Here is a 21588-nt window from a genome sequence, read left to right on the forward strand (position 1 = left end):
AAGAGAAGACATTTCACTCCTGTATATGTGTCCCCGTGTGACCCAGAACCAAATTCTGGAACTTCCTTTAGGCATAGCAACTTTTTATAGACAATGTATAAAGCCCAGGAGAGCTTGAAATATTTTTTTCTCTACCATTAGGCAAGTGCAAAAAAAAAGAATGAATGGTTCATGAACTTGCTGCTTAGATCATCTTTGTGGATTTTCCTCTGTTAGTAGACTCCCAGAGTTGACTTAATTTATTTTATTATTTTTCAATTGAGATATAATTCATATTCCATAAAAGTCACTCAAAGTGTACAATTCAGTGTTTTCTGGTATATTCACAAACTGGTACAACTGTCGTCTAATCACTGCTGTCTAATTCCAGAACGTTTACAGCATCCCCAAAATAAACCCACTGCCTTCCAGCAGTCACTCTATCCCTGCCCCCAAACTTCACGCCCCCTGTTCCTAGCAACAACCACCAATTCGCCTTCTGTCTCTATGGATTTGCCTATTCTGGACATTTTATATAAATGTAGTCATACAATATGTGACTTTTTGTGTATGCCTCCTTTCACTTAGCATAGTGATTTCAAGGTTTATCCATTTTGTAGAATAGAACCAATACTTCATTCCTTTTTTGACTTAATATTTCATCATATGGATATACCACATTTGTTTATCCATTCTTCAGTTGAGGGACATTTGGGTTATTTCCATTTTTTAGCCATTGTGAATAATACTGCTATGAACATTCATGTACAAGCTTTTATGTAAACGTATGTTTTCACTTCTCGGGTATATACTGAGGAGTGGAATTGCCGGGTCATATGTTCACTCTATGTTTAACTTTTTGAGGAGCTGCCAGAATGTTTTCTGAAGCAGCTGTACCATTTTACATTCCCACCAGCAAGGTATGAGGGAGGGTTCCAATATCTCCACAACCTTGCCAAGGCTTGTTATTACCTGTCTTTTCTTCTAGCCATCCCAGCAGATGTGAAGAGGTATCATTGTGGTTTTGATTTGCATTTCTCTAATTAATAATGCTGAGTACCTTTTCATGTTCTTATTGGCTATGAAAATTTATGTACTGTGTTTGGAGAAATGTCTATTCAAATGATTTGCCCATTTTCAAATTGGGTTGTGTTTTTATTGTTGAGTTGTAAGAATTCTTGTACATTTTGGATACTAGATCCTTATTAGATATATGATTTGCAGATGTTTTCTCCCATTCTGTAGGTTGTCTTTTCACTTTTTTGATAGTGTCCTTTGATACACAAAAGCTCCTAATTTGGATGAAGCTTCTATTTTTCCTTTGGTTGCTTGCATTTTTGGTGACATACTTGAGAAACCGTTGTCTAATCAAGGCCACAAAGATTTGCACCTGTGTTTTCTAGTAAGCATTTTATAGTTTTAGCTCTTACATTTTGGTTTTTGATCTATTTTGAGTTAATTTTTGTATATGGTATGAGGTAGGGGTCCACCCTCATTCTTTTCCTTGTGGATATCCAGTTGTCTTATCCATACTTGTTGAAAAGACTGTTCTTTTCCCATTGAATGATCTTGGCACCCTTGTTGAAAATCAGCTGGCTGTAGATATATGGGTTTATTTCTGAAGTCTCAATTGTATTCCATTGGTCTATATGTCTGTCCTAATGCCACTACCACACTGTCTTGATTGCTGCAGTTTTGTAGTAAGTGGTAAATGTAAGTCCTCCAACTTTGTTCTTCTTTTTCAGGGGTTTAATTTTTGTTTGTTTTTGGCTATTCAAGATCCCTTGCATTTTAATTGCTTTTTTAAGTAGGGCAACTTGAATAAGTACAAATAAAAAAAAAATCTAAGCTGCTTTGTACTTAGACAACTACAAAACTAAAACAAATTTACAAATTAAATACAGACAAATCTACAAAACTAATAACAGTCAGATTAACATAATGTCACAGCTGAGGCTTTTTCTTTAAAACTGAATTGCATCTCTCAAGGTGAATATGGTGTTAATTATGGGACTTCTGCATTTAGCATGCCTGTACTTTGCATGCTGGGTGATGATGTACTTCTTCCTGCCACTTTTTCTGTTTGAACCACTAGGAAGCTTCCCTTTATGTAGTATATTGTTATAATATACTGACGTTATTATCTTCATCTGGTACAGATGCATGATTTGTATTTTTTCCCCAAAATTTTTATGAAAATCTTCAAGCAGACAGCAAAGTTAAAAGAATTTTATGGTGAACACCTGTATACCCATCACTTAGATTTTACCCTTGTGTACTTGCTTTGCATTATTTACATTTTAAGTCTTCCTTCTCCTCTCATTAGCCCATCAAATACAAGCTTGGACATTGAAAATTTTTTAGTAGTATACATCATTAAATATGAGCAAAGATTTGCCTATACTAATTTTTTTGATCATCATCAAGATGAAAGCACAAAAATAAATCTATAGAGAATTTGTAGACTGGAGGAACTGATATAGTTCAATGCCGTGTTTTGAGGCTGGATTTCCATAAGTTGAGAAAGGGTGATCCGTGTGAGCCCAGCTGGTACCCTTTGGGGCAGTACAGGTTTCTCTCATGTACCTAGGATCTGAATTTGGCATATTTATGTAGCACTAGCTTTGAATAACTCTAATGAATAGAGAAAAGTCACTTGAAATTGAAGAAAGGCTTACTCCTCTGCTTGCTGCTTCTGTGAGCATTTACTTGAAATCAATTGTGTGATTTTAAACGTTTTTTCTTTTTAAAACCTTGTTTCTTTTCCCTTTTCTTTTCTTGTTGTTCTGGAGATTATTTAATTCAATTTAGTTCTGTTCACTTCAGTTCAAATCAAACTTTTATTGCAGGCCTATTTGGCCCAAGTGTGCCCAGGCTGGTGGTTCTCAGCAGGGGAGGGAGGTTGATTTTGCCCCTCCACGGGGACATTTGGCAATCTGTGGAGCCATTTTTGACTGTTGTGACTGAGGGGGTGTGTCAGTGGTCCCCAAGACCACCTCCAATTTTGATGATTTGCAGGAGGACCCACAGGACTCAGTGTGTAGTCATACTCGTGGCTCTGGTTTATTACAGCAAAGGGATGTAAATCACAGTCCCCAGAGAGCAAAGACACATGGGGTGAAGTCCAGGGAAACCAGGGGCAAGCTTCCAAGGGTGCTCTCCCCTCGGCATCACACAGGAGGGGCTTACTTCCCCCAGCACCAAGTTGTGACAACCATGTGAAATGCTGCCCACCAGCTAAGCTCGTTAGAGATTCAGTGCCCAGGGTTTTTTTGGGAACGAATCACATGGGCAGTCTCTGCGTGGCACGTGCTGTGCGTAATTCCAGGCTCCCAGAAGGAAAGCCGGTGTTCAGCATAAACCCTGTTGTTTGTACAGTTTGGGCCCAGTGAGCCATTCTTATAGTTCTCCCCCCAAATCGAAGTTCCATGCACCAGCCAAGGGCCAGCCTTTCGAAAAAGAGAGCCGTCAGGCTGTGTTAACTCTGTTCTGCACAAGGTGCTGCAGGCATCTAGCGGGTGGGGGCCGGTGATGCCGCTAAATCTCTACGATGCCCAGGGCAGCCCCTCACTACAAAGAATCATTGGGTCCAAATGTCGGCAGTGCTGCGGCCGAGAAAGCCTGGGCGAGACAGGGTGAGCAGGTGAGGAGCGAGTCTGGCAGGCCGGCTCAGCTGCCTCTGGGCCTCTTTCTTAAGACTGCTCGGACGGAACTCTCTTTATCATGTAATCTCTTGAGTATAATCTAGCTCTCTCTTTTTTTAAATAAATTTATTTATTTATTTATTTATTTTTGGCTGTGTTGGGTCTTCGTTGCCGCACACGGGCTTTCTCTAGTTGTGGTGAGCGGGGGCTACTGTTCGTTGTTGTGCGCGGGCTTCTCATTGTGGTGGCTTCTCTTGTTGCAGAGCACGGGCTCTAGGTGCGCGGGCTTCAGTAGTTGTGGCCCGTGGACTCACTAGTTGAGGCTTGCAGGCTCTAGAGCGCAGGCTCAGTAGTTGTGGCGCACGGGCTTAGTTGCTCCGTGGCATGTGGGATCTTCCCGGACCAGGGCTCGAACCCATGTCCCCTGCATTGGCAGGCGGATTCTTAACCACTGCGCTACCAGGGACGTCCCTAGCTCTCTTATATTGGTTTAGGACTGTCACTTCCCTTCAGACTTAATCCAGGGAAGAAAACATACCGAAAGGAAAAGATGCAGTGAAGATGAAACAAAGGAGAGCAAACCACTCTGAACAGTAATTACCTTCAAAGAGTAGTTTCAAAGATTTACAGGCTGTTCTCTCGGTGGTATTTTCTTGGTAACGTAATCTCTAATTTTTATGTATAGGCTGAAATTAAGATCTTTAGATGGCTTAAGGCTGCAGTTGATTTCTAAACTTCTGAGTTTCAGTAACTAGATAGAGTAGCGCTCTGTCTTCAAGGGCAGCAGAAGGACACTAAAGGCTGCGATGGGCGTGGTCCTCCCCCTGCTGGCCAAGGGGTGGATTTCTACGGCCGACTTGGACCCGCCCTCTCCATTTCCCCACCGGTTTTGCAGTCTGGCCCTGCAGTTGTGGTGTTTCTTTTACAAACAACACTCCTCTCCCTCTGAAAAAAAGGGGGAAAAAAGCAAAGCAAAGCAAAGACAGGCTCCAGACTCATCACACTTTCTAGGGACTTGGGAGGAGGCAGTGTGGGTGACCTCCCGGCAACATTTGGGATCTGTTGCTCTTTGTGAGAGTTGCTTTTTAAGGGAATTCCCACATCTCTTGAGGGCTGCATAGAGTAGTAAGAGCTTTGTTTTTATTTTAAATCTCTCTCAGTATTTTTCAATGGGAAGCTGAGGACTGCTGCTATTGATAGCTTCTTCTCACAGCTGTGTTGGCCTCAGCTGGAATTCTTGTCATTTTCTCTCTAAAAGGAACTAAATTGGGAGTTTACAACTGTTACTATTGAGGGAGACTTTGAGTTCTCAGCATGATTTTACTTAAGCTTCGATATCAGCACTGCTGGGAGGAAACATGAAAGTCATAGCTGGTAATTTTAGTCCTTGAAAGAAAAACAAATCCACCTTAAGATTTTGTTTGCTTAAAACTAAAATGGGCCTGCTCCATCACCCAGCCATCTGCCAGGTCAGGGAGAGCCAGCATGCAGGCAGGGGGAACATTTTTAGACTCTTGTTCACATCTGCACATTTATGTAGAAAATGGTAGTGGTAGGTGGGGACCCAGGGAGCCTGGTGGCTGAGTGTCTAAAAATAGAACTGTGTTCTTAACAGTGAAATCCAACCCAGAGTCTTTCTTTACTCAAGAGTTTCTTTGAGCACCACACGTTAGCATCTGTATTTATTTCTCTGTCTATATAGGTGGATCCCTCTCTCTCTCTCCCTCTCTCTCCCTCTCTCTCCCTCTCTCTCCCTCTCTCTCCCTCTCTCTCCCTCTCTCTCCCTCTCTCTCCCTCTCTCTCCCTCTCTCTCCCTCTCTCTCCCTCTCTCTCTCCCCCCCCCCCCCTGTGTCTACATGTATTGAAAACCATGCATTCATATCGGTATCTTCAATTCCATCCAACACCGCAGGGACATTCTGGTTTTCTCTCTTTCTGTATATATATATATTTTTTTTTTTTTTTTTCACTGCGCCTCTTGCGGGATCCTAGTTCCCCAACCAGGTATCAAACCTGGTCCGTCGGCAGTGAAAGCGCGGAGTCCTAACCACTGGACCGCCAGGGAATTCCCTCTCTTTACATATTTGTAATTCCCTTCTCTGACAGTGAGAAATCTGGCTCCCCTCATCCTCAGTATCTTATTTGATCAACCCTCTTGTATGTGACCAGAATTATGTCGCATTGTTGCCACTGCCCCCTCACTGCACGCCCACTCAGACTCTGACCCTCATGTAGTGGTCCTGCTCCCCCCCATCACCCCAGGACAGATATCCTCCTCACCCTTCTTGTGTCTGACCCGCCCCCTCCAACTGGAGTGATGCTACTCTTGCCATCACCCTCCCCCTCCCTTTCAGCCTGCCCGGCCTCTAACACTCTCCTGGGCTGCCCGGATGCCCTCCTAACCTCACCTGGTCTCAGCATCCCATGCTGGGAGGCCATAACTACCTCTACCCCTTCCCCTGTCACTCTTTTAGGGATCTCGTACTCTGTGCCAGGCCACCTCCCTGCTCTTCCCCCAAGTAGAAGCTCTCCCCGCACTAAGACTTCAGCATTCCCTGTGGGCGGGCCACCCCCACTGTGCAGAAGCACCCTCTTCCCTCCAGGACTCCAGCACTCTACATCCTCCTGCGTGGACACCCCCTTGGATACCAGCATGTCTATTCTTGTTCTTAGCAGCCCGGAGCTCCAGTTTTATGTAAATAGAGAATCTCCAGAAACATCCAGCAAGTCCCAGTGCTCCATGACATCCGCCGTAGAACCAGTGTCTTGGGAATTGGAAAGACCTTTAGAGGCCGTTCAGCTCTAACTTAATGTATACCTTTTGCTATTACTTCCTAATGAAAAGTTTTCTGATTTGTAATAAAAAGAACTCAGCACCTCACAAGACAGTTCATTTCATTTTCAAATGGCTTTAATTGTTAAGGTGGTTTCCATGCTTGTCTTGAGAGTTTGACTGTAAATCTTCCTCCTGTTTAAACGGACAAGTTTGATTACAGAAATACTTTGAATGGAGATGGTCTTCACTTTGAGATCATCTGAGAGTGCTCCCTGTATGTGATCTTCCCGTCATAAGTCATCCCTCTGAAAATTAATGCTTTTACAAAAGAAAAAAGATTGAGGCTCAGGGCTGGGAGTAGAATTCAAGAGTCTGCTTCAGTGGCTAGAAGGAATACTTTTGGCTGTAAATATACAGTGTATTGTTCAATAAAACGTAATTTAGGGGGAAGTTGCCCAGGATGAGAGAAACCAGTCGATAGAGCTGATCCGCACTGTCTCCCTGACGGGCTGCCGTTCCGCGTCTCTCTTAACCTCTGCCTGCCTCTACCCCGGGCTCTGGGTCTGCACTGCCGTCCAGGGCAGCTTTCTCAAACAGAACTGTCGGTGAGGAGATGATCTGTATTTGTGCTGTCAGGTGCCCACTGGCCACCTATGGCTGTTGAGCACTTGAAATGTGGCTAATGTGACTGAGGAACTGGATTTTAAATTTTAATAGATTTAAATCGTCTCACGTGGCTAACAGCTGTTGGACGGCGAAGTTCTAGGGAATCTGCTTGTCCCTTTCTTTCCTCCCTGTGTGGTGTGGGCAGTACCCTCTGCTTTTAGTTCAGCTGTGGAAAGAAATGACCAGAAGAAATGGTTCTGCGGATTTGAGAGCCGTGCACAGCTGTGGTGAGTGCTGCTCTGTTGAGCTGAACCGCTGGCAGGGAGAGGGTTCACCTTCTCCATCACTGCTCTGTGTCTTCTGGGCATGAAGCTTAGTGCTTGGGAAGGTGACACCTTCTCCGTTAGAGAATGATTATTCTTTTTGGCCATGGGTGGATGCATACGGTGTTCTTCAGCTGGACCCTCCAGATAAGCCTGAGAAACAATGGAAAAATAAAACGATCACCCTTTCTTTCTCCCAAAGCAAGAAGAAAAGCGGTGGGGTGGGGAGTGGGGTTCAGACTGTAGCCTTTGGGTCGTTCCTTATGCATCACTTCCTGTTATCTTGCCTGGTGGCAGTACCCAGAGAGGTGTATCTTCAGTATTTTCCCTGGTCTGTACCAGTTTGAGGTAGATTTAAGTGAGTCCTGCTTCTAGGTCTGATGGGGGTTTCATTTCCTCTGGAACCTGCTTTATATTCTTCCTTTCTTCTACAGTGATCCCTGCTGGTCCCTCAGCCCATGTCGTGTTTATGCTCTGTAACCTGTCTGCCTGCGGGAGGGAATTACTTACCATCTGGTCTCCCCAGGGTCTTCCCCCCAACTCCTGGCTTACTCACTTTGTGCTCACGTTTTGTCTCTCGTGGAGATTTAAATGGCGCTGGATTCTTGGAAATCCTTCTTTCACTCCATTTTCTTGTAAGCATCCTCGCTATCCAGATGTTAAGACTGGTTCCATCCCTTGGTGAAGATGGTTTTTTCCACTTGTTCTCAATGACCAATTTGGTCTTCCTGAGTCCATGTGGCCTTGAGGATGGGGATGTTGAGTGGCATAGGGTGCCACTCAACAGCTGGAAGCAGTCTTTCACCTCTTCTGCTTTCACAGCCACTGCTGTCCATTAAGGCCCCTTGTTTTCCTGTTTGAAGGATGCAGCCCGCTCTCAGTTCCTTTTCAGAGCAGATAACTCATATAGAACTAATGATAACATTTGATATTCTTCCAAATAACCAACGAGTCAGTCAGTTTCTGTCTTTACACATATACATACACACACAGGTGAAGCATGTTCCCTTAGCTCAGCATATTATAAGCATTTCCTCAAAACATTAAGAACTTTTCCCAAATGAAATCTTTAATGACGGCATGATGCTTCAGCATGTAAATGAGTCATAGATTGCTTTCTTAGATTGTATAATATTTTAAATACTCATCAATGCCCCAGAGTATAATTTCCCAAAAAGTCAAGGATGTGAATAAAGAAGGGTGAGAAAATGCTTGTTGCCGCAAGTTTAATATCAAAGTAGGTCTCACCTTGACTCGCACAGTGGCTGCAAGGTCCCAGTCCCTCGTTTTGTCCTTCGTAGGCCACGGCGGTACTTCCTCCTGTCGTCCCAGATGGCTCTGCATCCCGAGTACAGAGAGGAACTGGCCGCCCTCCAGGCCAGACACGGAGAAGCGGCGTTGGTCCTGGACAAGTGCACCAACCTCTCCGAGGGCATCCCCGCCGCCCGAAAGCGCTGCCACAAGCACCAGGTCTTCGATTACCCGCAGGTGCTGCAGGTGAGTGCCGCCCGGCACCTCTCTCGGGGCTCGGCACAGGTCACATCCGCGAGGTGAAACTGACCCCAGCAGACAGGTGTTCCGCACGTTCAGCCAGCAGAGCTCCCCAAGGGGAGAGGAAGGCACAGCTGCTCTTCGCTGCAGCCGTGGACCCTCCAGGAGCTTCGGCGTCTGTGTGCTGTTTGTGCAAAGCTGCTTGGCCTATGAGCGTTCCTGCTCCTTCCAAATATTCGTCTTACTGCAAAAGCACAAATCCCATAGATTTACAAAAAGCCACGTAGACAAAGCAGGCATATGTATTTTGCTTTTATCACTGTATTCATAATCCAGCCCAGAGAAACTTCCTTCTCTAAGGTGCAGCTTGTATCCTCTGACTGTGCCAGCCCACAAGGCCATGGTCAGCTTTTCCTGAGTGGGAGGTTTTTATTTTTTGTTACCGTTTTGTCTCGTGGTGTTTTTGCCTCCCTTAGCATGTCCTACTGGTATTGTGGAAGTGGCAGGTCTTCCATAACCAGAAGCAGAGTAGTCCTTTTGGGGATGTTTTATAAGCAGGATATTTCACACTCCAAGGGCCTGGAGGCTAGGAAAGGAGATATTGAGTTTTGTTCACTTAAATATTTAAAATACAGACAGGTTAGTTCAAGGAGAAATATCAAGGAGCTGGTGTGATTTTTTTTTTTTTTTTTTTTTTTTTTTTTTATCTCCAAAGAGAACTGGCCCATGCTGAGATTGTTAAAATACTTTCTCTCAAAAAGTGCTGCATCTCCTCTGGAATGTCTGACTGATAACAGTGGTGATGTGAGCAGGAGTATTTATAGTAACCTTTGTCTAGACAGGAAAAATGGTTATCAGCACGTGTGTCCACATCTGGACACCGACTCTTTGGGGCCAGCTGAGCTGTCCACCTGCACCTCCACCATGACTGATGCCCTTTTTCCACTCTTGCTGTTTTCTGGTTTATCCCCGGAGGAATTTGGCATGTTGAGTTTCTTCTTATTTTTTCTGAACTTTCCTTTTCTCTAGCTTTAAAGCTTAAACAGTGTTTTTGTTTTTTAACTTTTTTTCCTCCTGAAGAGGCAAAAACTGGGAGAAACTGAGTATTAGAGATGGGGTCTTTTCTTATTTTGGTTGACTTATTGCAGCTGTTTCTTCTTCTGTACATCTCTCACTTTCCCAAACGTGTCCCACATCGAGTACAAGTTTGAGGGAGTGAACGAGGAAGAAATTTTTTGAGATGTTGCTTTTTGTTCGATGGATTGTTTCTAAATAGAACATATCTGTCTTAATATGTTTTCTAAGGCATTGCATTCATGAAATGAATGTCTTCTGTATGCAAAGCACACTGCTAGATGCCATGGGGAGTAGAAAGATAAAAGGAGATTTGGTACTTTCTATTTAGGGGGTCCTCTAGGGAGACTGATAGGCCCAGACCAAATAATTCTATAACAAGGTAGGCGGAGTAAGTATTCTGAGCGCTGTGCAGCCACTGTGCCACAGTGTGTGTACACAGCACACTAGGACTGAAAGAATCCAGCCCTTGCAAAGTCACGTTGTTGAGTGTCCAGAGGAAGACCTAGACGTGGGTTGTGAACATTTTCAGAATGCCCGCAGTGGAGGCATTGCGCTGACACCAAAGAGTGGAAAACCGGAACATCGCAGCCACTTAAGCTTTTCAGTCTTCCTGGTGTGACCTGTTACCTTTTAGCATTTTTGGTGTTGCTTGGCTTCAGCCCTTGAGAGAACTTGGTGGTCTGCGGGGATCAGAGTAAGTAGATCAGCGAAACTGGTATGTAATCCCTCCCTCTGCCTGTATTCCTGCAGGAGGCTACTTTTTGTGTGGTCCTTCGAGGAGCTCGGCTGGGCCAGGCGGTGTTGAGTGACGTATTGCGGGCCGGCTGTGTCCCAGTTATCATTGCAGACTCCTACATTTTGCCTTTCTCTGAAGTTCTTGACTGGAAGAGGTGGGTGTTACCTTCTGATAAACTTTGCACCAGGAGTCCTGCATGGATTGGATTTTAAAAGTCCCCCCCAGCAATTGTAACGCATAGCTAGGTTGGAGAACTACTGAAGGAGAACTACTCCTTCAGACTGTTTTTGCTATATTTTCCATAAGGAGAGTTAGTCCGTTGGCCTGGAGCCGAGGTTGGCCAACAGGCCTTTGGGCCAAATATGGCAGGCTGCCAGTGTTTGTAAATAAAGTTTTATTGAATCACAGCATACCCATTCATTTACACATGATCTTTGGCTGTTTTTGAGTGACAGTGGCAGAGTTGAGTACTGTAGTTTAAAATGACAAGAGATTACATGGCCTGCAAAACCTACAATATTTACCATCTGGCTGTTTACCCTTGACCTAGAACAGTGGTTCTCAGCTGTGACTGTAGAGTGTACTCACCTGAAGAACTTTTAAACACATACCTGGGCCTTGTCCTCAGGACTTTTGAAGCTCCATGGGCCATTCTGATTTGTAGCCACAGTTGAGAACCACTGCTCTAGAGTCTGTTGAATTTGCATAAAGTACTGGCTGGAGGCGGAGCGCCTGCACATGGGTGAAAGCTTAGAAACACTCCCAGTGGACAGATGGACACACGTGGGTCCTGCCTGGATATGACTGTCAGTGCTGTGCTTCCTGGAATAGTCTGCTCGTCTCTTGTTGTTTCATTTCCCCAGGACTTTGGAGGTTAAAGGTTTTTGAAAACGAGTTCCGTTTGTACATATCTCTCAGGCTTGTCTTTGCCTCAAATGCTTAATTGCTTTCTCCTCTCCCACCTTTTTTGATATCATGTTCAAGCCTGGTCACCACAGGTATTTGAACAATTTAAGTAGCATTCATTCATGTGTACCTTGATTTATCTCACATTTACTGGAAAGCCTACCGTGAATAATACAGGCTCTGCTCTTAAGGAGGTGAGAATCCAGTGGGGAAGACAAACCAACAATTATAATATTGTATGATAAACGCTGTAACAGATGCATGCAGGGGGGCTATGGAAACCCAGAACAGGGAGGGAGCCCAGTTCAGCCTGGAGGAGGAGGGTGTGTGATTCTCTGTGTCCTGGAGAAGTGATGAGCCACTTCCAGTCACTTATTCATCTGTGGAAATACGTATTGAGCACCCTCTCTTTGCCAGGTACTGTGTTGGGTATGGGGATACAAAGATGATCAAGATCAGGTCTTGCCTCTGAGAAGCTCTTAGTCCAGTGGTGGGAGATAGACAAGTAAGCCAGTGATTACCAGATGCAGAGCTGAGATGCAGCCCTGGCTGGATGGGATGCTTGGAGAGGGAGGAAGAGACACATACCCTTGCTGGCTCTGGGGTTGGGTAGGGCTTCTCAGAGGCAGTGACTCTGAGCTGAGTCTGAGAAGATATTCATTCCTACGAGGATCTAGATGTGCTTGGGTAGTTGTAATTATGGATAAGTGGTGGAAGGGCTCTGGATTTGAAGCCAAAAGGCTGGGGTTCAGATAACCAGCTCTACTACTGGCTAGCTTTGTGATCTTGCCAGTCATTTAATCTTTTTGAGCCTCAGTTTTCCCATCTGTATGGTAGAAATCATTTACTTATTTAACAAGTATTTGTTAAGTGCAGTTGTGCTAGGCAATATACCAGGTGCTTGGGATATGCTGGTGAGTGGGACCAGACGTGGTTCCATCCTAATGGACTAGGCTAGTGGGCGGAGGGGGTTTCAGATTTTAATAAATTAACTTAGACAAATATAATGACCAACTCTGCTGAATCCATGAAGGGTAAGTTGTCATCGAGCCCTTTCTCCCTTATGCACCATCTCTAATCTGGCGGCACGTCCTGCTGGCTCCGCTCCCTCGTCACTTTCATCACCTCCTCCCTCTTAGCATCCCTTGCCTGGACCATGCAGTGGGCCCCAGCTGTTCTCCCTGCTTCCGCTCCTGCTTTCTGTAGTTTGTTCTAACACTTCAGGCAGAATGATCCTGTTGGAACATAACCAGATCATGCCGTGCTTTCCTGACACCTTCTGTGGTTTTCTATCTCAATGAAAGCGTAAGTCCTTAAACGGCCAGGGAGACCCCAGAGGCTTTGCTGTGACCCTCCCTCCCTTGTTTCTCTTCATCGCCTGGTATTCTCCACCTTCTTTACTGTGCTCCTGCCACACTGGCCTCCTTGCTGTTGCTGGAACATTCCCGACACCCTGCTTCCTCGGGGCCTTTTGCTTATTGTTCCTTCTGGAATGCTCTCCCTCCGGTATTCCCCTGGTCCTCTCACTCCCTGGCCTTCCTTGCATGTCTGATTTGTTCACTGCTGTATTGCCAGGACCTAGCACATCGTAGGGGTTCCATAAATATATGCTGAATAAATGAATGGATTGGGGAATATAGCTAAAGGAGAAGAGTCATTGTTAATTCAGAGCGGGCAGTGAAGAGTGAAGAAGAGTACCAGGTAGGCAGAATTGGACACGCAAAGCCCTTGTGATTAGGCAGAGTGTGGTATGTTCAGGAGACTGAGAGGGTACCTGTGCGGCTGAAGCACAGTGGGGAGTGGACGGAGGAGGGGAGATGAATGGAGTGGTGATGGGGAGCCGAGAGGTGGAGCTGGTGGGAGCTCCTCCGAGCTGGCCGGCCCTGAGAAAGGGGCAAGGAAGAGGGACTACTCACTGCAAGGACTGTGGGGCTGAGGGTAGTTTGAGGTGTTGTTGCTTCTGCTTGTGAGAATTAAACAAGAAATGTACGTAGCAGCGCTTTGTGGACAGGGCTGCGCGCCCATCAGTTGTTTTGCTCTTGTCTCTAGAGCATCGGTGGCTGTGCCAGAAGAAAAGATGCCACATGTGTACAGTATTCTGCAGAGCATCCCCCAAAGACAGATTGAAGAAATGCAGAGACAGGTAAGGGGCCAGGCAGCCCTGTTGGGGCGGGGACGTGGGTGACGTGAAAGGGTGGCCTTGGCTGCTTGGGTACAGAGCGACGGCTGCTGAATGGGGGAGTGGGATTTATTTCCTCCACTGCGTTGACCAACCAAACTTAAAAGAGGAAAGCAGTGTTAGGGAGTTGCATCAGGTAAGGTTTGGAATAATAACTATCAGAGATTCAGAAACGCTCCTGAGGTAATAAGCCTGCTGTGACGCTAGGGTCACACCTCAGCGGTATGTTCAGGACGCAGAGCTGCCCCTCTCTGGAAGGTGGTTTACACGGCAGGTGAGGGTTCTGGTGACTGAGACGGCTGTGGAAGCCAGCACGTTTCAGGGTGGTGCTTCTGAGGAGCTTTGCCCTCGAGAGTGTCTTGGTGTCACAGCTGGCCTGGATCCCCCTTCGGCGGCCCTCGTGACTCAGAGGTGCCCTCCTCTCCCCAGAACACGTATGCCCTCCCTCTTCCCCCGCCAGGTCTCTCGTCCGCCTTCCGATGGCCCTTCCCCTGGGCTGCTCTCCACTGTCTAACGCATCCACCACGTGTCCTGTCTAGTCCTGCTGCCCTTTCTCTCTCCCAAAAGAAGTTTAGTTGGGCTTAAATGTGAAACAAGTTAAAAACTGAAAAAAGACTATCCCGGTATTGGTACTGTGCATGTTGTTTCTGTTTCTTTTTTTCCTTTTTTTTTTTTTTTCAAATTTTTATTGGCGCATAGTTGATTTACAATGTTGTGTTAGTTTCTACTGTACAGTGAATCAGTTATACATATACCTATATCCACTCTATTTTATTTAATTAATTTATTTTTTTGGCTGTGCCGTGTGGCACGCAGCGCAGCATGTGGGATATTAGTTCCTTAACCAGGGACTGAACGCGCCCTGCGTTGGAAGCACAGAGTCTTAACCACTGGACCGCCCGCGAAGTCCCTCTGTTTCTGTTTTGTAAATAAGTTCATTTGTACCATTCTTTTAGATTCCACATATAAGTGATATCATATGATATTTGTCTTTCTCCGTCTGACTTACTTCACTTAGTATGATCATCTCTGGGTCCATCCATGTTGCTGCAAATGGCATTACTTCATTCTTTTTCATGGCTGAGTAATATTCCATTGTACATATGCACCACATCTTCTTTATCCGTTCATCTGTTGATGGACATTTAGGTTACTTCCGTGTCTTGGCTATTGTAAACAGAGCCGCAGTGAATATTGGGGTGCATGTATCCTTTCAGATTATGGTTTTCTCCAATTCTTTTTTTTTTTTTAATGGATTTTAACAAGTTTTTATTTCTATCAAAATTATCTGTGTAGGTGCTGAGCTGGAGAAGAGGTTTGGAGGGCTCTCAGCGTTGAGGATGTAACTGCCCCATGCCCCCCTGTGTCTAACCTTGTCCCAGGAACGAGCCTCAGGCCTCTGTCTGGGCGAAGGCAGGGCAGTCACCCAGCTGTGTGGAATGGGGAGGAATTCTGGGCTTCTAACTGCTTCCTAAATGCATTTTCCATCTGTCCTCCTGCTCTGAGCACTGCCTTTTCCCCTGAGTTTCTGCAGCGGAACTCAAGATTTTTCTCAGCTGATCTAGGATGTGCTCTCTTGGGCCTATAGCGTCAGCTACCACCTTTCCGTCTGCTTTTCCGCTTCCACATTTTGTTGCTGTTATCTCCTCCCCCGTTCTCTTTATCTTTCAGTGATTATGCCTTAATTTTTAGAAATTCCCCTTAATTGTCATTTTAGGGTTTTAAGAGGGAGTTAGTGAATGTGGTCAGTCCACCTCTTTATTTTGGTACCGAGCTTCTTAAACCACAGAGATGGCACATCACACAGTAATTGAGTCTGTAGGTTCTTAGCCCAGACCGCCTGTGTTGAATGCCAGCTTGCCCAGTTACTAACTCTGTGCCCTTGGCCAAGGATCTGCCTTCTCTGGACCTCAGTAGCCTCACCTGTAAAACATTTCGGTGTTCTGATTTGAAAACAAATCACAGGTTGAGTTTAGCCTCCCTGAAGTTTTTTCATAGCACACCCGTGTTCGTTTTAAGTTTCTGGGCTTCCCTGTTTGTTACCTAATTCCTGACCTCATCTGAGTTTTAGTGAATTAGAAAATCAGTCTAGAGATCTCTACATTCTTGATCTAAACCTGTGATTCTTACAACTCATGTAGAAGAAAATGCTCCTTGAAGGGCGCTGGTGTTTATGCTCTTTGTGTTTCTTTTTATGGCATCTTGATTTGTTAACATAATTAAATAGAGAATCATCTGCTAAATCAGATATCATCTTTTTCTAGATTTAGTCTAAAAGGCTAAGAAAACACTGGGTAGGTAAAAGTGAGCCAAGTTCTGTCCAGTTACCTTCTCCCCCCGGCCACCTTCGTGTTGGAAAGAGAATCACTTAGTTCCCAAGCAGAGCGCCCACTGTCAGCTCACAGAACGCCCTTGTTTTCCGGGAGCTTGGTTTGGGAACCACAGGTCTGAGACGAGCCTGGCCGGCGTTTTCGGTGACAGGCTCGGAATCATAGAACCGTTGAGATGGAATGACTAAAGGTTACTTAAAACAGTGTGCTTTTAGGTTATTTTGGTTTAAAGAGACACACTTGGAGTCAAAAGACTCGCGTTTGAGCCCTGGGTCTGTCCCTATTAATTATACAACCGTGACAAGTTACCAAAGCTCCTTGGACTTTCCTTTCCTCATTTATGAAATCAAGGCATTGGCTAGATCATCTCTCATGTTCCATTCAGCTGTTAAAAAACGCTGTGAAACTCTTGTCCTTGACAACATTAATAATTAAGTGGTCATCTCTTTCCCATGACCACCTCCTGTCATGAGGGCCAGTTACTGTCTCTGGTGGTGAATAACCTACATTATGTCAACTTGCAGAATAAAGGCAGTCTTGGTACTTTCCTGCCTCCCGTTCTAAATCTCCCTTCTGCTTGCTGATGCCTCTTTTCTCTGTGCTATTTTCAGACCTTCTGACACACTCTGCTGCCATGCCCCGTTTAGTCCTGCTCCCCTTTCTCTGAATATTCTACATCCCCAAAATGACCTCTTTTCTTCTCCCAACCTCACATTTCTAGACTGGACTGACCTCAACTAGAGGTGAGATTATCTGGTTGAAGCAATTCCCAGATAGTTACAAAGGATGAATAAGTTCAGCTGCCAGATGCCAACAGTACACCTGTCTCCCAAATTGTGACAACCGGCAATGTCTCTAGACGTTGCCAAATGCCCCCCTAGGAGCAAAATTTCTGTGATTGGGAACCACTTTTCTATTGATAGTTAATCATCTCTCTAAGATTAGAGACAGTTCTTTTGTTCTTTCCAGAATATGCTTGTCATTTTGCCTTCTGTATACCCTCCATTGATGTAATCTGACCTTGGCAGGAGTAACTGAAAAAATAGCACACACTTGGTTCTGGAAAGTTTTTACACCTTAGTGAATTCTCTTTAGGGAGGTCAAATTTGAGTCTTCTTGTAAGACAGGCATAAACTTTTAGGGGAAAACCTGTTGCATCAGTAGCTGATACCTTGGAACCCCTGGTTGATCATGTTAGAATGAGCTGAGACCGAGGAACAGAGGGTCTGATTTTCTTGCTCAGCAGCTCAGAACCGGCTCAAGGGCCTGCGTGGACAGTCGTAGCCAGCAGAGGGCTCCATCCACTTTTAAGTGACTCATTTTTCCTTTTGAGTATTTGTTTCCAAGAAATCCTAAGTGCTGTGAGCTACATTGATATTGTCCTCAGAGCCGCTCTCTCGAGACCCGCTCCTTCCTGCACTTAGCACAGGGTTCTGCTCTCCTGTGATGGAATAGAGCCAGAGTTTCTGAATTGACCCCAGAGATGTGGGGTGGGATCTTGGTGACGAAGGTACTGCAGTAACCTGTTGCAGCTTAGAGTTCAGGGGCTATAATCTGATCACTGAATACATGGTGAAAATCCTTAACATGACTCGGGAGTTAGGATGTACCAAGAGAGAAAGATATTCTGCCTGACAAGGAAACCTAATTAAGTTTTCCACCTGACCTTAGATGCGCTAGTGAAGCAGCCATAACGTTAAATGCAGGGCTAGACCCTGAAGTAAGAGCTGGGGTCAAGGTAAGATTTTTGAAGTACAACCTGCATCTGTGTTGTCTACCCCTAAAGGCAAACAGCCAGCAGTACTGGCATATGTGGCATTGAAAGAGCTGGGGTGGCTTACGGGGTTTTTTGTGGTTAAGTTAAAAACCAGTTCCTTCAATTAGAGGTTAATAGTTGCAGCAGTATAAAGCCAACTTATCAGTCAGCCTTTTATTGTCCTATGAGCTAAATTAACTAGTTAATTAATTCAGTGCAGCCCTAATTATGTTTTTTTCCCAAGGGGAGATGATGGGAGATGATCAGCAACCTGTGATCCCCACCCACAGAGGCCTAACAGCCATCTTGGGGATATGTGGGTATAAGCCCGAAGAAAGCTGAGAAGATGGTGCAGGTTTTCCAAAGGATGTTAGGGGTCTGAAATGGGAGGAAGTACGGGTCAAAGCTGTTAGGGACAGCTTTACTGGGGAGGTAGCATTTGATGTAAGCCTTAAAGATGGGGAGTCCTGTCAACCATCTTTCTCACATTGGAAACCAGGAAGAAGTATGCAACCAAGTATTTTTCTATAGTCAAATGGAACATTCACATCCCCAGTCTCCCTTTGAATCACAGTGGAAAGGAAAGCAATCTGGGATATTGGAGGGCTGAATAGACACTGGACTGTATAGTTAGAAGTGTTTGTGTGGATAGGGAGGAAGGCGTAAACGGATCCCCAGTTTATCTGTTGCACGGAGTTTCCAAACGTTCTTTTATTGGTCAGTGGCTCCACCAGCAGTGACCTCTAACCTCAGCCACACTAGGAGGTGGAAGTCAGGAGCCTGCCTTGCCTTTGAACTCTTCTTTGTACTCAAATGACTAGGAGCCTTTGAGGTGGCAGAAACATTCAGCATCTTCTTTGCCCTATCTCTCCTTTAACGCTTGGCTAAGTTAAAATATCCGTTTCTTTTCAATCTATTACACTGACCCATCTCAGTCTGCCTTCATATTTTCCTACTAAGCCTACCAAATATTTGTGCTATGTAGGAGTACTTGAAGGTATAATGGGCTGATTAGGAAAAAGAACACTTCCAATGAAGAAACTGTGGTACCCTCACCTAGCAGGACTGTAGTTAGGTGTAGCTGTGCGGGAGGAGAGAGCAGAAGAGACCACAGGACAGTAAGTGTGTGTGCGTCCACCAGAGCTCATGCATTTTATTCTGGGGAGAACCCCGACAGGAGGCTGCGATTTTATCCTGTTTACACGCAATTTCAGCACATTGAATTATCCGCTTTCCATAGCCATAGTAGTTTAAAAGTGACAAATTTGAAAGAGAGAAAGACTACACCTGAGGGTCTGTGAGATGGGTCATCTGCCAGTCAGGCATGAATAGAGAAGACGGAAAAACTATTTTAAAAATAGAACTCTCAGCACTTTGGATATATGCAGACTGCTGTGTGCACTTCACGATATGGGTGTGTCATTGTAAGATGGCGGAATTCCTCGGTTCAAAGAAGTATGTGTGTGTGTGTGTTTGTTTTTCATATTTTGGATTCTGGCATCCAAATGAGTCTTACCATCACTTTGAACATTGAATATAGTTTCTATTTCATCCCCTTGAAGATGTCATTGATGGGGCATCTTAAAACTGATGTCATTGATGGGGCATCTTAAAACTGAGGAAAGGGACTTCCCTGGTGGCACAGTGGTTAAGAATCCGCCTGCCAATGCAGAGGACATGGGTTCGAGCCCTAGTCCGGGAAGATCCCACATGCCGCGGAGCAACTAAGCCTGCGTGCCACAGCTACTGAGCCTGCGCTCTAGAGCCCGTGAGCCACAACTACTGAGCCCAGGTGCCGCAACTACTGAAGCCTGTGCGCGCCTAGAGCCTGTGCTCCGCAACAAGAGAAGCCACCGCAGTGAGAAGCGCGCTCACCGCAACGAAGAGTAGCCCCCGCTCGCCGCAACTAGAGAAAGCCTGCACGCATCAATGAAGACCCAACGCAGCCAAAATAAAATAAAATAAAATAAATAAATTTATTAAAAAAAAAAAAACAACAAAAAAAAATGAGGAAATACAGAAATGGCTCTTCTTGGTGATGCCCTGCAGTCTTTAAGTGAAGGTTTAAATTTTGTTTAGTGTATATATATTTTTAAAATATTGGCTTTCATGTAAAATATTTTATAAAGTTTTCTATCTAAAATATTTGTTTTTATTTTTTAAAAAGGTTTTGTGATTCACTTAAAGGTGTAAACCCTCGGATATCTAGAAGCCTCAGCAGTCCAGAGGGATGTGTTCTCTGAGGGTTCCCTGTGCTGGTGGCTTGACTGTTGTGTCCATTGATAGCTACACAGCAGTCTGTGTCCCTTTCTCCCTCCCTCCCCCCCCCCCCCCCCGCCACACACACACAATTTACAAAGCAAACTCTGTAAACAGAGTAGTGAGATAGGCAGCAAGAGGAGTAATCCGAATTTTTTAATGTGAGGAAACTGAAGAAAAGAGACGTAAAGTGATCCTCCCGAGACCACACAATATGTAAGGGACAGACAGGGAACATACTCTTTTGCTGCCCACAACTTTATTCAAATTATAGAGCTTTGTGGCCTGGATCGAGGCTGAAAATGAGGATGCCCTTCCCAGTAATTCAAGCTAACTGCGTATTGGATAGTCTTCCCCAAAACGTGGTTGCTTGAGACATTTGGGACTGGACACATCCCTGGAAATATGTTATGAAGAATGTGGAAAAGATTTCACTTCTCATTTCCAGGATCAATATTATAATGTCTGTCACTCTTATCCCCCCCACTGTGAAATTGAAAAATTTTTAATATACATAAACTGAACTCTCAGGGCTTTTAAAAAATGCCAAGTGTTCCCTGCTTCCCTTCCTACCGCCCCCCCCACACGCCCCCACCCCCCCGCTCTCCAGTCCCAACATGCCACTCCAAGCTCTGTTTCCCCATCCCTGCTTTTGTACTTGCCCTAAAAAAAGCTACTGCATCACTTACCCTTCAACAAACACACTGACCTGATCCCTGGAGTTCTCCCTGTGAAACAGACAACCATGGTCTGATACAAAGTCAGGCTCTTTGGCCAGTGGGAGAGCCTTGGGGAAGAGTGTGATTACGGGATATTTTGAGTTTCATAATTTTGTTTCAGTAGCACTGTATACTCTGTTGGAGTTTTCCTGAATGTATAAATCCATATTGGGAAGGAGACCGGTCAATGTATGTTTAAAGTAGGATAAAATAAGGACTCATTTAATCGAAACTCTTAAGGAAGAGCATTTTTATGTGTTTAACTTTTCTTTTTTTCAACTTTAGTATTAAGAACCTTATTGGAAAAAGACTCTTGCCAAGTATCTGATGGGAAGCCAAGAAAAGCATTTTAATAGAACTGTCTCAAATTTATGGTGCACTAGGGCCTGTAAATAAATTTTCCTGTCTTTAAGGTATGGGCTGATTTGCAGTTATTTTGTATAGCTTCTGAGATTTAAATCCTCACAGTCCAGATGGAGAGACCATAAAGCTGCTTTCCTTGGCAACCTGGGCGTACCTTGTCCATGGCGAGCATCATGGGTAGTAGATGGAGCTCTGTCTGTAAATGCTCGCTTATTGTATTGTGATGCCAGTTTTAATTGGTTTGGCGACTTTTCCTGGAGCAGCCCACCTAAATATTCTCTAAATCTACGAGAATTAGAGTCCTTGATTTCATAATGCAAACCCGTCAAATAAATACGTATTGAGTACCTGCTTTGTTCCTAGAATTGTATAGGCACACTGAGGGAGATTTTTGAAAAGGGAGGGAGGGACACAGATCCTGTCTATAAGAAAGGCCATCAGGGT

General features: G+C 44.9%; 1 protein-coding gene across 4 annotated transcripts in view; it reads left to right on the forward strand.

The window, feature by feature from the left end:
- The window catches only part of EXT2 (exostosin glycosyltransferase 2), a 134313-nt gene that overhangs the window by 17336 nt on the left and 95389 nt on the right, over positions 1 to 21588 (forward strand). For all 4 annotated transcript variants that reach the window (XM_059931428.1, XM_059931425.1, XM_059931427.1 and 1 more), the window contains 3 exons: positions 8630 to 8825; positions 10647 to 10786; positions 13588 to 13681. In XM_059931428.1, coding sequence (XP_059787411.1) covers positions 8630 to 8825; positions 10647 to 10786; positions 13588 to 13681 — 430 coding nt within the window. The remainder of the gene's footprint in view (positions 1 to 8629; positions 8826 to 10646; positions 10787 to 13587; positions 13682 to 21588) is intronic.

This window comes from Balaenoptera ricei, chromosome 8, assembly GCF_028023285.1.
Source record: "Balaenoptera ricei isolate mBalRic1 chromosome 8, mBalRic1.hap2, whole genome shotgun sequence".
Lineage (NCBI taxonomy): Eukaryota > Metazoa > Chordata > Mammalia > Artiodactyla > Balaenopteridae > Balaenoptera > Balaenoptera ricei.